We start from the raw sequence: 18,503 nt of genomic DNA, 5'->3' as shown, positions 1-18,503 counted from the left end.
ACTTATCAGATAAGAAAAAGGTAGGTTTAATACAATATCAATCTATTACATTTAATAAACTATTTTTTTAAATATATTCCACACGAAAATATGACAAAGCCAGACAATTACTTTGCAGAATACAAATAAAATAAAAAAAGTTTCATCTCATTATAATTATTATTAGCAATGTAGACCATACAAATGGACTGAATAAAGCAATAAAGCAATATAATATAATGCGTTCTAAATGTTTTTGCACAAAGAATAAAATAAAAGACATATATAAACATATTTCATTTTTGTATCTTTTGAAAGTGATATAATATAATGCGTTCCAAATGTTTTTGCACAAAGAATAAAATAAGAGACATATACATCATTTTAGTATCTTTTTAAGAGTTGTTTTTTGAATAAATAAATGGTCGAGTACAAAAATATTAAGGACAAACCTGTTAAGTAGTGTTAAAAGCGGGAAAACCCCGCCACAATATGATTTTTGAACCACAATCATGTTAAGATTTTGATAAATAACATAAATAAGAATAGATAATATACAGATTCTTAAGTGGCTCGTGTCTAATATGATAACTCATAACGCACAAACTCGATCATACTACTGTTATGGAAAATGTTTTTGTATTGTCTTTCATAATTTCGTTTCATGAGCATTAATAGTTATCCCACAAGGACGCGGTGTGTCAGTGTAAGATCACCCCGATGGCCGGAGGCCAGAGGGTGATCTAACACTGACACACCAGGTCCGAGTGGGATAACTATTTTACATCCCAGCTGTTTCAGATTAGACGAAAAACACATTTACAATTCATAAAATCTAGTTTAGAACGCCACACAACCATTAAAATATACTTTATATATTACTATATGATGTATACCCTTTATGACCCCCGAACACGATGAGTAGATATCAAACAATGTCAACTCGCCCCACTTGCCAATCAACCCATACTATATCGCCACTTTACAAAAAAATCGCCCCACTCTTGTTTACCGACTCGCCCCACTTTTGAAAAAGTGTAAAATCAAATTGAACAATCAGTCTCACAACTCACTTATAAACGAAAAAGGTTTAAACCCCAATGAATAAAGGTCTACCAACTCGCCCCACTTATAAAAAGATCTTGCTTCCTTTAAGTATGTTAAATAACTATTAGATCGTATCCAGTCGTCCTGGTGTAGTGATATGTGTCGTGGCTTGATATGCTTAAGGTCTTGAGTTCGAATCCAAGCCGATTTTTTCTACGTGAATTTTGATAGATAGTCTTCTCCGTATAATTAATTATAAGTTTTATGGTGGATTTGACATTCCCGCCAAAATATTACAGAACAAAGGAAAGCATGCATAACAAAGAAACTCAAACTGGGGTGATCTGGTAGGGGTGATCCGGCTCAGATCACCCCTGTTAGAACAAAGCAGCTGGGATGTAAGAACACTTTAACTGCAAGTAACAAACTGAAAGTAACTAAAATCAATACAATTAAAATACACTAGTGGGAAATACTTTTTAAAGGTGTCATTGATTTCTTTGTGAGACCTCAGGGTCATTTGCAACCTTTAAGTTGGCGTCATAAAGGTATTTAAACTGGTTAGATCTCAATATTGTATACCTAGGCTAATTTATTTTTTGCATATACTGAACACCTGACCAATCTACTATCTTACAGTAAGTTTATAAATATATTATTGATAACTTTCATAAACAAGAATTACTATATAACGTGTTTTATTTTCAAAAACTACTTATAGTTGTCCTTGATTAGAAAGAGACAAGAAAATTCAATTCTCGTGGCAAATCGATAATGGTTGTATATAAACTCATGAAGGATAACATGTTTACAATTTTGTACGTCTACACAGGACCCACAAATGACTTCATAATTGATTAGCAGCTCTATAGTGACAAGTTGTAAAGAATGCCTCTCGATTCTCGACACCTTTTTCCCATTTTCTGATACTTAAAAATGGGGCTTATTTAGCTATCTAAGGTACCAGGCTTATAATTTGATATACCAGACACAAGTTTCGTCTACAAAAGAGTCATCAGTGAAGCTTAAAACAGTATACAAAAAACAACATAGAAAACTAAAGACTGAACAACACGAACCAAGCAAACACTTGGGGGGGGGGGGGGGGGGGGGGGATATCAGGTGCTCTGGAAGGGTAAGCAGATCCAAACCCACATGTGACACTTGTCATGTTCCTCAGAATAGTACAACTCGGTTATAGGTCTTAAGAAGTAAGTTATTGTTTGCACGAAAACGCGTGCATTTTTGTTAACATTGCACAAAGCCATGCTTTTCTCAGGCTGTTTGTGACGTTCTTATACTAGATTCATTTGTTGTGTTCCTATTGATATTTTTCAGAAAACCTGGTTTATTTATAAGTTGATTTTTGCTTCTTACTGACTTTACAAAATTCAATTATTGCGAATATCTCTTGATCGGTTCCTCGCGTGTTTTCTTTTTATTGGAGTGTTTGTGTCTTCGAGCCAATAAGCGAATCAAACCTTTCGATTAATTTTTAAAGTTTGTTCTTACATATCATTGTGTTGTTTTCATACACCAGACTCCCTTGTTAGTGATTGGATTGAGTGCTTACAACATGTGTTACCCCGCACTATTAACTATTTTCATATCTCAAGTTGGGAGGATGTAATTCACAGACTGTTATTTGAAGTGAAAAATTTAAATTACAAAATACAGAACACCAAGGACAATTCAAAAATCAAATGGCAAAATCAAAAGCTCAAACACATCAAACAAATGGATAACAAATGTCATATTCCTGACTTGGTTCGACGATATTTTTCTTTTTTTGTTCGGTTGACTTGTGACAACTAAAGAAACCCCATCAATGCGTTGCGTGTAAGGACCATTATGAAAAATAGACAAGTTCTTTATCTTTCAGTGAAATTCCTTTTGTGTTTGAATGAGTTATAATCTAAAAAATATTTGCTCAAAAACAACTTGTAACATAAAATTAGAAAAATATTAACACACAAAGAAAATCTTTAAATAGTAGTCTTATTGATAAATGATTTCAGTCGTCATTGTGTTAGGTTCACGGATTTATCTAAATATAAATCTATTATAACTTTGTATAGAAATTGGTGTTCACCATTTAAAAATTTTACATTACATAGTTTGCATTCAGAAAAGCGGTCTGTGTGATATATTTCCATAAAGGATTACTAATTTTGTAACTTGACGTGGTGATATCACCAGTTCGGTATAGTAATTACGTTATATTTTTGTACCTTTTGCACATTTACTAGTTAAACCTGACGAATATTTTTGAAACAATCGATATCAAAGGGAGTAGAAATGATATCGTCACGCATTTTCGGAAACAAACTATGATTCCGAATACCCACAAAAAATCCTCAATCCTCATTTTCCGAAAAAGCTCTATTTCTATAAAGACATCAAAGATACGATCTTGATGCACATTTCATTTACAAAAGATTCATCAGTGACGCCCGAATCAAAAAGATAAAGTGTTAAATAATGTTGCAGTATTAATTGTCACTCTTTAAAACAGTCAGAACAACGTAGATTCTTTTTTTTTAATTCAGTAGCGAAGATAGTTGATAATCGTATTCAGCATTTTAATCTTTACAACAGCCATAACAGCCCTATTTCTCAAACATAAGCTAAAAGAACTCTCAAAGGAATTTGATTTTGTGCCTGCTGAAAATGACGTAAATGTTACATTAAGGTTCCGCAAAAGGAAATCAATAATCCACCAACATTCCAACTGACTCCTTTTTCGTAAAATGGCATCTTTAACAAACATAAAATTTTATCTACCTCTTTACAAGGAGAACCAAAAACAATGAAAGTTCAAACTATGTATTGGCTTCCGAGGCTGAACAAAACAATTTACAAATACAGATTTATTGTTCCGGTACTAAAAGAGGGACAGCCAAACTCATAGATTGAAAACAAACTGACAACGCCATGGCAAAAAAATAAAAAGACAAACAGACAAACAATAGTACATAAGACACAACATAGAAAACTAAAGACTAAGCAACACGAACCCCACCAAAATCTGGGGGTGATCTGAGGTGTTCCGGAAGGGTAAGCAGATTCTAAACTATCTATTTCACTTACTAGTACACTTGGTACATTTAATAAACTGGTAGTAAATTGTTCATATAAGGCCTTTCAAAATAGTGAACTTATTCCTTTTGATGTGTTCAAAATTCGTTTAAAGTACTTAAAGATCAATTGCATGCTTATATTATTGATTTCGAATCTGTTCAAAGTTTTGATCATTGATATGTCTACACTGTATATCACTTTGTCTAATAATCTTATTAAGAAAAAAAAAAACACACTCCTAATTTATTGGGCATTTAAATAGTCAGAATGCGAATTTATATTTTGAAACTCTTTAAGTTCATTTTTTATTAACAACACACAAAAGAAATATGTCAATTGGAGACTAACTAATGACAACATATTGCGGACTTCTTTCCGTATTGTATAGAGTGACAATTTATTGCTATTATTAGCAAAGATCAATCAAAACAACATTTTATACTAAAATTTAATAACGTTTTGGATATTTGATGGATATATTAGGTCTCAATAATGACGACATTCGTATGTACATTTATATATCTCAACTTGTTTGATTCGCTCGTGTATGTAACAACGTATTTTATTTTGAAGTAAGACATCATTAAATTACTAAAATTTTATTACATCAGGGATTTCGAAATCAAAAACTAATGAAATCATTTACTCAAATTTGTCATCGGCACAAGGACTTCTTTCGTAATAATGAATAAACATACAGACATCTTATACGTTAAGATATTTCACATTCAATCTTTAATGGTAATATTCGTTTATAACACAAACATGTTGTAATTCACCTTAATAGCTAACAAAACCTTTAAACAGACTTATTCAGAAGTAATATAGTTACGATGCTGTTAACAGGTCATTGAAGACAGATTTTGGAATTGCTATTGATTCATTCATAGGGTCTTTGCATCGGAAATAAAAACATTCATTTCAAAACCAGTTGTTGCCATGATACGAGTTATGTTCTTCTTATATATATAATGATGGAAAAATCCATAACAGGAGGAATTGTGCTTGATTCTTTTCTTATGACGAAGACATAATCTTTTACAAAAATTGTGTACATGTGATAATTTGTTCAATGCAAAAATACAAGTTATAACATGTACAAAAGTACCGCGTACATGTTATAGCATGTACAACAAATTGCTTAAAAATGGTTTAAACTCAAACAAAATTTGAAAATGAAATTATGTTTCTATAATTATATGCAACCCATGCCATTAACCTCAATAATATTTTCATAATTTTTTTTATTGTCCATTCATGTTAGTGTGTTTTGTCCTGTACAATACAGTTAATGACCAGATAAATAGTTTTTGAAATACTTACAACCTTAAAGGCTTTCAAAATACACATGTATTCAATAAATATTATTCAGACGTATTCTACCATGATGAATTGAACATTGTGAGTTTTCACTTAAAAGGCTCTAGGGAAAGTATACATTCATACTAGTTGAGCCTTAAAGAACCCCTTCTGAAGCAGTATGAGATATTGACAGCTTGAACCCTAAAAACAATAATCAAAAGAAAAACATTAGATAGTGAGTGCAATGTTGATACAGCTAGTCTGTCAATAGTACCTTTTCAAATTTCCAGATTCTTAAGAAAAGGTAAATTTCTGAGATATTTTTAAAATGTTTGCATTTTGACCAATTTCACAGTCACATTGCTTAGTACATCAAAATGACGTTCGACTCATGCAATGATCTAACTAATTATAAAAAAAATGCTGCGTAAGATATTCATACTCATCTGTTATGCTTAAGGCCAAAAATGTTGAAGAGCAGATTCAATAATACCAAAGTTATTTATAATTAAGCTTGGTCCATTGAAAACCATTTTCTCTTTGGCTTTATAAAATATGCATAGGAGACGTTGTTTTCAATTTTGCATGTTTAAAAAAGAAGGGGGGGGGGGTATTTTTAAGGCATTGTTCTTTAGATTTTTAGTCAAACCAATTATCTAATTTGTAGCCATTTAGAAAATGTCTGTTATCACCAAGGAGAGCCACACTGCTGTAGGCCATGGGGGACTGCATAAAACATACAATGACCTGAAAACGCAATAGGCCAACATAAGCCGCGAAGCAAGAATTTGTTTTTTCAATCTTTGTGATCACTGTGCTCTGAAGAAAAAAAATCGGAGCCTTTCAAAACCAGTTATCAAACCAGTCAGATCGTCTGATTTTAGTACTAGAGGACAAGTTGCACTTATTGATTATCAATCCGTCCCAGCTGTTAGTGGCTATAATTGGGTGTTACATTACCGAGACCACTATACCAAGTTCAGTATTTTCCCTCTATTTAACCGAAAAACAGCTGCAGAGGAAGCATACAAAAAAGGTTCATGGTAGACCACGTCATCCACACAACCTGTTCTTTATTATTTAATTGATTTCAAACGTGCATGTATATTCTGCTTTATTAAAATTCATTTTCAAATTTTGTAAAGGTTGAAACCGTTTCCAAGCAATATTTTGTACATGTTATAGCATGTACGAGGTACTTTCGTATATGTTATAACTTGTATTTTTGCATTGTACAAATTATGACATTTACAATATGTTTGTACATGTTATAACCTGTACAAAATTATAGTTTAGTTGACATCGATATTTTCTCGCTGTGTTGAAAACCAATTGGTTGCCTTTTATTGTTTTCTTCTCTTTGGCCGGGTTGACATATTACCCATTTCCATTCGTATTTTGATGTAAAAGTTTTTATTCAATTGTTATTTGTTTCATTTAGCATTTTGCACAATGGCAACAGCGAATTTGGAGGAATGTGAAAATATATGCGTGGAATTGTTAAATTGTACACAGTGTAAAAAACGGTATGATCAAAGCTCATATCAACCAAGGATTTTACCGTGTTTGCATACAATCTGTACTGATTGTTTGATGAAAAATTTTGAATCGAATTCTATCAAATGCACGGTGTGCCAAAAATCAGTAAACATTCAAGATTCATTTGAATCATTGAAGGATGACTTTCCAATCGACTTCACCATAAGAGATCGAATAGAATTTGTAGACACTTTTGATAAAAACAAAAGTAGTATATGCGACTTCTGCGACGAGTCAAAAACTGCCACATATAGATGTAAAGACTGCGAAAACTTTATATGCGAAACTTGCATTAAATTTCATAACAAAAGCAATAAATTCAAAAATCATATTACTCGTAATCTGTCGGAGAGAAGTGATATTTCTGAATTTTCTCATGAGGTATTTTGTACCAAGGATGGCCATGAAAACAGACCACTTGAAATATTTTGCACAGGGAACGGTTGCAAAAGACCCGTGTGTAATATGTGCTTCGCTATAGATCATTCTGATTCAGGAGACCATCAAGCGAAGGATGTTCAAGATGTTTTTGAATTGGAAATGGAAAGAATATTTGATAAATATAAAGAAACTGAGGAATTAGGGCATGGAATAAATGAAGTGAGAAAAAGAATCAAAGACGAGATGTCAGCCATAAAACGTCAAAAAGAAACAGAACAACACAAATTGAACGAATTTTTCATCCACTGTCATGAACTACTTAAATCAAGACAAAATGTGTTAACGCAAAAATTAGGCACCGAGATAGAGATAAAGATGAAAGCTCTTACTTTACAAGAAGAGGAACTCGACAGTTTTCAGAATAAAATATTAACATCAAAAGTCTTTTTACAGCAAGCTTCATTGTCAAAGAATGCACCTGCCTTTTTGGCATCGGTATCTTCGGTCGACAAACAGTTGGACGAAATCAAAGAAACAGAATTTGACAGGCAACCTACGCATATTGCAAACATGAAATTCATCGACGACAGAGAACAGTCAGAAAATATAATTAAACGTTTAGGAATACTTCTGACATCAACAGTAGATCCACACACATCTGAAATAAAAAATCCGAAAATCATGTACGCAAAAACAGATGGTATATTTGAAGTTAGCCTGAAAGACAGTCATGGTAGGCAGGTGAAGGATCAAAACATTTGCATGGAGATAATCTTTTTGGACGAAAACACAGGCCAGGAGTTAACATTTCCGTTCTATGTGTCTGGTGCTAATGGTTGCTTTAAAGCCAAATGCTCAATAATCAGTCCAGGGACATATCAAGCTAATGTCGTAATAAATGGGACAACATTCTTTAAGCTGGATACGATTTCTTGTTTAGAACATGGTGGGTAGTTTTACTTAAAAATCAAGGGAATTATAATTACAACACTTCATAAATAACACATAGCTGAGAGAGTGATTGGGCAGATTGTCATTCCGAGAAAATAACATTGACAATTGAGGCGAAGTCAAGATTGACATTTTGTTTTGCCAAGAGAAACAAAAACAGTTTTTCCAGGGGAAACAACCTGCTCTATCACACTCTCAGCTATGTGTTATTTAGTTTATCATAGTGACTGTTCTGTTATTAAGTTGGCTGCCCCAATTAATTAAAATTGATAGAATTTTTTAATAATTTGTCAAATTTTTATCATGCTTTTTTCAAAAATATAATAAAAAGTATGGGTCACCGGACTTTTTTCAGACTCACTGGGGTAAAGCTGATGACCATAACTGCATTCACGGTCATCCCAAGATGTCGGATGAAAAATTAGGTCAGTTTCTGTATTGTCTGTTAAAGTGTTTCTATATCATTTTCTTTACAAATCATACATTGAAACGATGTAAATTTATAAAAGAGTTACTCGGAAATCACAAATTACTACCGAAAAATGTGCATGAAATGGGAAATTCGATTTGAAAAAATCGTTAAGATGACCGTAAATCATAATCAAAACATTTTCAAGATGACCGTAACATATAACAAGAATGACCGTGATTGGTAAAAAGATTACCGTAACTTGTAAAGGATGACCGTAATTTGTAAAGGCTGACTGTAATTTATAAAGGACGACCGTCAATTCTAAGAGATATCCGTACTTGTATTCAAAGCTTTTTGTTGAGTTAGTCGATCTCAATAGGGGCTCGGTTAGCGGATATAAATATGTTTCATAAATTTCTTTTTTGAAACTATTGGCCGTATTTTAGGTTCATGGCAATGATAGTAAATTGCATATTTCTCGCTCGTAAACAATGATTTTTTTTTTATTACTAACGATGTTAAAATTTTAATACAAATTGACAGCGATACGACGAAAATTTGAAGAAACATGAATGTGTCCCTAGTACACGGATGTCTAATCTACAATATCATTTTCTATGTTTAGTGGACCGTGAAAATGGGATAAAACTGTAATTTGGCATTAGAATTAAAAAGATCATACTATAGGGAAAATGTGTATTTGATTTAACCTGAAGCTGGACAAACGGACAAACGAACAGACGATCGGACGAACGCATGCACAGACCAGAAAAACATAATGTTCATAAATGGAGCATAAAAAACATTAAAAATACATATGAATATTCGGTAAACGAGCCCATGTGTACGGTTCCAGAGGAAGCAGATCAAAATCTTAATTTGTCTTGATATATGCAGGCGGAAACCCAGTTGAAATATAACAAAAGAATCGTATCTCTTTGTTAGAGAAGGCGATAAATGTTTACTGTAATGTTTAGGCAGCAACCATTTGATTTTCAATTATAGCATTACATATAGTGGCAGCTGAGGGTGAAACAAACAATTTTTTTTTCTCAGGGTCAAAAACAAATTATTTTTTTCTCCAAAAACTGGAAACAAACTTTTTTTTCCAAAAAAATCCATAGCCCCCCCCCCCCCCCCAGAAAATCAAATGGTTGCTGCCTTACTATAGTTACAATTTATAAAAGTTATTAGAAACAAATAAAACGACAATTTTCTTCTCAATTACGAAGTGTTTAATTCTATAAACACCATTTGCATACGTTTTCAATTTATCTATTACATAGTAATGTAGAACAATAAGATATCAAGTCGACGACATGGGTACTATAAGTTGGATGTAGAAAATGCATAACCTCCGATTTTTATACGCCCGTCAAAATTTTGACGGGACGTATTATGGTATACAAATGTCCGGTGTCCGTCCGTCCGTCTGTCTGTCCGTCCGTCTGTCCGTCTGTCTGTCCGTCCGTCTGTCCGTCTGTCTGTCCGTCCGTCTGTCTGTCCGGCGTAAACATGTCGCACCGTAACTTGAGAACGACTTATCTAAATTTCATGAAACTTAATATAGTTGTTTTTTATGATGGTCAAATGATCTGTATACTTTTTGGTGAAAATAAGATTTAAACTTTTTGAGTTACGGCACTTTGTAACTAAAACAGGGGTGTGTTTTTTTTTCACATGTCGCACCGTATCTCAAAAACGATTCTTGATTATTGCTTAAAACTTTATACACTTCTTAGTTATATTAATCTTAATATCTGTATACTTTTTGGTGATGATTCAAAATTTCATTTTTGAGTTATTGAGTATTTTGTAGAAAAGGGGAGAGTTTTTTACATGTCGCACGGTATCTCAAAAACGATTTATGATTATTGCTTAAAACTTTACACACTTCTTTGTTATATTAATCTTAAGATCTGTATACTTTTTGGTGATGATTCAAAATTTCATTTTTGAGTTATTGAGTATTTTGTAAAAAAGGGGGAGGGGGTTTTTACATGTCGTGCCGTATCTCAAAAAAACAATTTATGATTATTGCTTAAAACTTTACACACTTCTTTGTTATATTAATCTTAAGATCTGTATACTTTTTGGTGATGACTCAAAATTTTATTTTTGAGTTATTGAGTATGTTGTAAAAAAGGGGAGGTTTTTTTTTACATGTCGCGCCGTATCTCAAAAACAATTTATGATTATTGCTTGAAACTGTACACACTTCTTTGTTAGATTAATCTAAAGATCTGTATACTTTTTGGTTTGATTCAAAATGTTATTTTAGTGATATTTGTAAAAAAAAAACAGGGTGGGGGAGGGGGGGTTTCACATGTCCCACAATGTCTCAAAAGCAATAAATGGTAATTGCTTAAAACTTTCTCAGAAACTATTTATGATTATTGCATAACACTTCCACACAAGTCGTCGGGCGTATCATGCGCTCATGGTGCAGCTGTTTATTTTTTTTTACCACGGACGGAGAACATATCAATCTATTAGTTCAGAAATGTTCGTGTCTGCCCTTCCATTATGTGAATCAAGAAAAAAATCACAAAAATAGGTAACGATTGTATCGAAAAGAGAAAATCGAGTACACCTTTTTATGTTAGGGCGTGTTTGAGGTGTATATTTTGTCTTTAAAACTTACAAAGCAAGAATATTTGATATAGCATCTCGCTTCAGATGCTATAATTTTTATATATCAAAGCTACAGGTTGACTTTATAACGTAAAAATATGACAGTACGAAAAGATGAAATATATGGGTCAAGTGAAATACCTATCTAATGAATCACAAAAACAGAGTAGATGTGTTCGAATAGCTATGTTTTTTTAAAAGTACTTGACGACAGTCTTTTAATTTGGATGATGAAAATGCATATCTTCGAAAAAAATGTTTATTTTTGTGTGTGATAACTAGGGTTTATAATATTCAACCACTGAAAATTTTTAAGTCTGCCCTTCCACGAAATATTTAATATTGAAGATTTTTTTTAAATGTTTAAGAATTTTCGAAAATTCCACCTGACATCCGATTAGACAATAGTTTTAAGTTGAATCAATGCAGACAAGATCATTAACTGATGCTCATTAGCTAGTAGTCACATTTGTCTTTTAAAATACAACTGACATACTAGTATAATTACATTAGATGTACGTTTCATTATAATACGTTATTCTGAATGGCTAACTGCACATCACATGTTATTCCGTAAACAATTGCACGAGACAATAACATTTATCATGCATGATGACACGAGGTCCCACAATAAAGTGCATGGGTGAATCAAATAAAACTGGATAAAAATCGTGTTTTCATGATCCTAGCTTAAAAAATGTAATTATAAGTATTGAATGCTTCTTTTTGTAACTTTTTAGGGTTGTACACCCCAATAAATTTACAAAAAGTAGCATTCAATTCTTAAAATAAGGATCATAATGGTGCTAGGTGGATAAATTTATCGGGTTTCAAGAGCAAAATTGGCAGCGCGTCATCCCTACAAAGGCTCCCATTTCTACGATTGTGAAAATGAACTTCCTGACGTAATAGGGAGATAATTTTGACGAAGTAGAATCCTGACTGTATGAATAACATTTCTGTATATATACAAATTGACAACGTTCCCCCTTGTGATACGCTATTCGTACAAGACTATTTTAAGAATTTACTTTGCTGGAGCTCACCATCACTAGTTTAGTCGTATGATATTTTCAAAATATTTTCTGTTATTTTATTTGCACGACAAAATGGAAGACGATATAATATCAATGGGTGTACATGCATTGGCATTTTTAAACATGTGTATTAATTATACGTCAGGAATCCCAGAAATAAAAAAAAATCTTTTGTCTTGTAGTTGGAGGCTGTGCACCGCATTTTTTTCATTGTCATTTTATCGCACTTTTGTTGCATGGTTTCCCCACTTGTTCATGTGCATGTCTTGTTGCAAATTAATTTTAAAAAATTCAACCCTCTACTGTAAAAAAGATACATATTATGTTGAACTATGTATTTGAATTAAGCTCGTCTTAGTTTCTTCTACTTATAGGATAATACTCTCATATTACTACGTTTTTACCAACACGATTAACTTCATTGGATACAAAAAGGTAGTTATATAAATACGGATATTTCTTAGAAATGACGGTCATCCTTTTAAAGTTACGGTCATCATTTACATTTTACGGTCATCTTAAAACCAATTACGGTCAGTCTTGTGATGAATCGCTGATTCTGTTACGGTCATCTCGATTGTGATTTACGGTCATCTGAGCGATTTTTTCAAATCGAAATTCCTGTTTCATGCACATTTCTAGGTAGTATTTCGTGACTTCCGTGTGAATCTTTTATAAATTTACATCGTTGAAATGTATGATTTGTAAATAAATTGATATAGAAACACTTTAACAGACAATACAAATACTGACCTAATTTTTTAATCCGACATCTTGGGATGACCGTGAATGCAGTTACGGTCATCAGCTTTACCCCAGTGAGACTACAGGTTGTACAAAATTCTCATATTTTGTATAGATTATGCATGGAAAATCAAATTTTGTGTGATAAAAAGAAAACTATCGGACAGAATTTTAAGATATAATGTGAGAAGATAGCTCTTATAACATGCTTTCAGATAAGAAAAAGAAAGAATGTGGTCACCGAACTTGTTTTCTTGCTACATATTATAATAAGTAAATTCACAACACATTCTATTATATAAATTCCTTTATCTGAGTTATCTCCCCTTTTTTGGCAAAGTTGAAACAAAATTAATCAAACACAAATGAGATGTTTTTTAAGAAATTACAGCCAAAATTATGATAAAACACACAATGTTCTATATTAACACCAAAAGTCTTACCCATAAATTACATACTACTCTCCAAATTTGCACATTTTATCAAAGATTTAGACCAACGTTATCTGCTACTTCAATATCCAAGATGGAGGAAGACTCACGAGCCACCTTAATGTCTTTTAAATTATGAATTGAAAGTAATAAACTATGACGGCATGTACATATCAAATCTTAATTAAGTTGGATTTTAGCAAATGCTTCAGTGACATCATAGAAATTTCTTCTGCACTGTGTCTAGCGTCTGAAACTAGTACGCCCATTGGGCTCCATAATATAGAAATAAAAATATTAATTAATGCATTTTCTCCAAAATAAGTGCTAATTTGTGGTAAAGGTATTGATAAATGTTTAATAGACTGTATATATAAAAAGAAGATGATTGCCAATGAGACAACTATCCACAAGAGACCAAAATGACACGAACATTAACAACTATAGGTCACCATACGGCCTTCGACAATGAGCGAAGCCCATACCGCATAGTCAGCTATAAAATGCCCCGAAATGACAATGTAAAACAATTCAAACGAGAAAACTAACGGCCTAATTTATGTACAAAAAATGAACGAAAAACAAATGTATGTAACACATAAACAAACGACAACCACTGAATTACAGGCTTCTGACTTGGGACAGGCACATACATAGAGAATGTTGCGGGGTTAAACATGTTAGCAGGATCCCAACCCCCCCCCCCCCCCACCTCTCCTCACCTGGGACAGCGGTGTAACAGTAAAACATAAGAACGAACTATAAAAATCAGTTGAAAAAGGCATAACAGATGGATAAAAATACAAATACTACAAATACAAGTTGACGTGGCCGGGTATTTATTATTGGAATACACATAAGTAATGTTGTATGATTGACATTGAGAAATTATCAACCGGAGTTCAAATGTTGTTGTTACAGACAAACGTTCACCTAATCTGTCCCAGTCAATGGGATAATTTAGGTCGTCAGTCAATGGCCACAGCCACACTGTTTTGAAAATGATTCTATTTTTTATCTCAACTCCGTTGGTAAATTTTAGAATATGATGGATTTGGCTGTTCGTCTTTAGACCTTTTTGTTGTAAATTCTCCAACATAATATATATGATTTCCATTCCAAACTGTTGGTCTCAAGCTTTATTATGTATTATTATTGTGCTGTTTTATGTTGACAAATCTACAATAATGAAAATGTTTACATAATTTTACAACGCACACATTCAAGTTTTCTACCGAACAGGTAATATTATATGTTATTGTACCATCCAAATAATTATATAAATATTTAATGAAATTTATTTTCCGAAATATTTCTTTCAACAACGTGATGACAAAAGTCGTCAGTCATTTTTCTCCCTTCTTCGTGGCAACAGTTTGTCATCTTCATTTCCGTTTACTAGATCGATCCTTGGAAATAGAATAATTAAAAGATATACGACATCGTATCTATATTTTATTGTTTAACATGTCTTTTTAAATAATTTAAATCGTCTGTTTTTCATAAATAATTTGCTGTTCCATACTTTCAAGGATATAAAATATACAATACGGAGTATTTGCCCGATTGCGAATGAGACAATTCTTCACCAGCTTTCAAATCATGTAGACATTGTATGTTTTGAGTAAAAGTTTTCATTTCCGTTACAGATCTAGATGAAAATAGTTCAGATTTTGTATCTGAGAAACGCGTAGAAAAGGTAAGATCGTTCCCAATATTGCATTACTGTATGCCCTACAACAGAGCAAGAAAGAAAATGCGTAGATAAATATATATCTATTTGGAAGACTTATCTTAAACTCTAGATGTCTTTTGACTGTTTATTTTTTTGATTTTTGTCTCAGTGTTCAAAGTCTTACATTTGTTAGTACGATCTGTGTTTTGGATGGAATAATATGGCCACGAATTGGCTTCTTGAAATAGAAAATAAATAAAGTTTTACAAAGGAAACAAATGATTTTCAGATTTTCATAGAATATAAGGTCCGTTTCTGTGTATGTTACATTTTAATGTTGTGTCGTTGTTCTCCTCTTATATTTAATGCGTTTCCCTCAGTTTTAGTTTGTTACCCCAATTTTGTTTTTTGTCCATAGATTTACGAGTTCTGAACAGCGGTATACTACTGTTGCCTTTATTTGTCTCGTATATTTACAATGAAGATTCATACCACTGGTATATGATGCAAAACTGCAAAAAAAAAAGAAAATATCTTGTCCTTTTCGGATCGTTTAATATATCTAAATACGAGATAACGCTTTACCATAAAAATATAGTTTGCCACAATATGTATTCGTAAATGATAGTAATAAACTAGGTTAACATGTTTTTGTTAGGCGTTAGCCGATGTCCAATTTTCCAATTGCAACACGATGATGACATTATATAATTTTGACTTCACAAATGACCTAAAAAAACGAACGGGTGCAAATTATATCAGCTGATATATTTATAAATAAAAGTATCATAATATTGGATATTCTGCATTTTACCCTGATTTAATAAAACCTATACAAAACATAAGTTGATACGCTTGCACTCTGTTTTGTCTCTAAAACTTGAACATTCACTGAACATGGAACTCTGTATAGTTTCCAACATTCAGTTCTAAATTTTAATTCCTTTTTCAAAAGCTTGTAATGTTCTTAAAAAGAACGAAACTGCATATTTGCTTAGTTATATTTTTGAAATTGATAAAACATAATATTTCATTTTTGAAAAGAGTTTTTTTTTCACATTTGAAATATAACATATGTTCATTTTAGTAGCAAATATGAAAGTTATTTACCAAAAGTTATATTAGGACAGATATTTTGACAAAGGCATTTATCGACATCATATGTATTTTACGCAAGCTATTATAATAAGTCGTGACAAATTAATTAATTTTAAGGAAATATCTGAACATCTAAACGAGAGAGGATACAAGGATTTTCAAGGAGAGAAAAAAGAAGCTAGTAAATATTCCTTTAATGTTAAACCTCACAATGATACAGCTGAGAAGAATGAAAATAGTGATCATATAATAAAGAAAGGCAAAGTAGAAGAGAATAAAGAAACAGGGACAGGAAGTTCACAGGTACGTAAAAGTAGCGTATTAAATGTTAAATCTATTTCAGAAAGCACATTAGTCATCGAAACCGCCGATAGAAGCTTATATTGTCGTTTTACCCGTTTATCTTACGTTTTTTGTCTGAGAAAACTTGTGAGCAAAACTAATCTAAATTTTGGTTCACTAGTAAACATCAGTAAATTCACTAACCAGGAAATTATCACGCCTGATTTTTAATAAGCGAAATATGTTTCAAAGTGTTTTAAGGACAGTTCTTAAAATTCTGATTCAAAATTTAACCTGACTACAAGACTTTTGCAACAAGTGAATGATTTGCTATTTGATATTAACATAAATGTGACAATTAGTTGCACTGAAACTGTTATGAACACCCAACCAAATAATTTTGTTTTGATCAATGAATAAAATAAACGAATGTAGGACAGAAAGTCACAGGACAAAAAGTCACAGACAAAAAGTCACGGACAAAAAGTCACAGGACAAAAAGTCACAACTCATTTTTTCTGATTATTTTCTTTCAATAAAAAATGCTTATTTTTACAAAAACATTTTTGTATTTTTCTTGAAGTATTGTATATTAACCAACTTTGTAAGCAAAATTTATCAAAAAAATATCAAAGATGATCAAATAATTGTTAAGAAAACAAAATGTCAAAGTAGATTGGCACTTAAATGGCTTCATGGTGCCAAGAAATATGTCCTTTGCAGGATTAAAATTAAATAAATCTTCACTTTTAAAGTAAAATGATAAATATCATTTACTTTAATATGAATATATGTATTACAAAGTAAATATTTTAAGATATTTTTCTTATATATTCAAACAATTGTTAAAAAATTATTTGTGACTTTTTGTCCTGTGACTTTTTGTCCTATCAAATTTGTGACTTTATGTCCTGTGACTTTTTGTCCTGTGACTTTCTGTCCGTTTACCAAATAAACACTGGATATATGCCGTGTGTCCTAATGGCTTTTCTGTAATACCCCTCATCATGAACGCTCAGACAAAAACATTTGAAAGCCATTAATGCATGAATACGAATAAACGTTAGGGTGTATATGACCAGGGTTTTCTCTGGCGCACGGCGAACAAATAAAAATTATGGCGAAAAAAATATAACGGTTCGACTTCGTCCATCTTGTTTACTTTATTCGGGTCTCTCAGACTTTTCCCTGATCAAACAATACTCATAAATCACCTTGAACTCGTTAAGATTTTGATAGAAATCAATAATCAGCTGATTGCATTTCATAGCTTTTGGCAATAATGGATTATAATTAATAAATGTGTTGATTGCATTGTTTATTAAATTGGTGTGGTTATTTGGCGTCGGTTGTCACTTAAAGGATGTTTTCACCATAATGATTTTGATAGAAATAATTGTTTGAAGCATATGATACGTTTCCTCTTTTTCTTTAAACGATGGACTGAAAAGAAAAACTGTGCTTATGACGAAAATGTTCAAAAGTAAAAAAACATTCTGACATTAAATTTCATCAAATTATTATTTTACAAACAGTTATAATAGGGAAGGTATATTTTGACACAGACATTTTATCGTTGCAATCCTACTTTTGTATTAACCAAGTGCTACATCATGTGTATATTACGCAAATAAGTATAATGAATAGTGCAAAAATCAAATATTGTTTGTAGAAGGAAATATCTGCACAATTAAATATCAGAGGATGTGAGGACCTTCAAAAAGATGAAACTGACACTAGTAAAGATTCCTTGAATGTTAAGCCCAATAATGACAAGAAGAAAAAAAAGTCCTCCTCTAAGGCCACACCAATTTGATTCCTTGTTCAACGGACCCGCCCGCACCTATTTTTTTCAAAACAGATTTTTTTTTATATTCCCGCTTCCCGCATCCGGAAATGTAATCATGTCC

General features: G+C 32.1%; 1 protein-coding gene across 1 annotated transcript; it reads left to right on the top strand.

The window, feature by feature from the left end:
- Positions 1-1,625: 1,625 nt before the first annotated feature.
- LOC143060852 (E3 ubiquitin-protein ligase TRIM33-like) lies at positions 1,626-18,134 on the top strand. Its single transcript, XM_076233643.1, has 5 exons — positions 1,626-1,664; positions 6,851-8,275; positions 15,188-15,237; positions 16,429-16,614; positions 18,129-18,134. Exons 2-5 carry the CDS (start codon positions 6,862-6,864, stop codon positions 18,132-18,134), a joined length of 1,656 nt encoding a protein of 551 aa, XP_076089758.1. The 5' UTR covers positions 1,626-1,664; positions 6,851-6,861.
- Positions 18,135-18,503: the final 369 nt, after the last annotated feature.

Source organism: Mytilus galloprovincialis, chromosome 1 (assembly GCF_965363235.1).
Source record: "Mytilus galloprovincialis chromosome 1, xbMytGall1.hap1.1, whole genome shotgun sequence".
Classification (NCBI taxonomy): Eukaryota; Metazoa; Mollusca; class Bivalvia; order Mytilida; family Mytilidae; genus Mytilus; species Mytilus galloprovincialis.
This window is presented reverse-complemented; position numbering and strand designations above follow the sequence as displayed.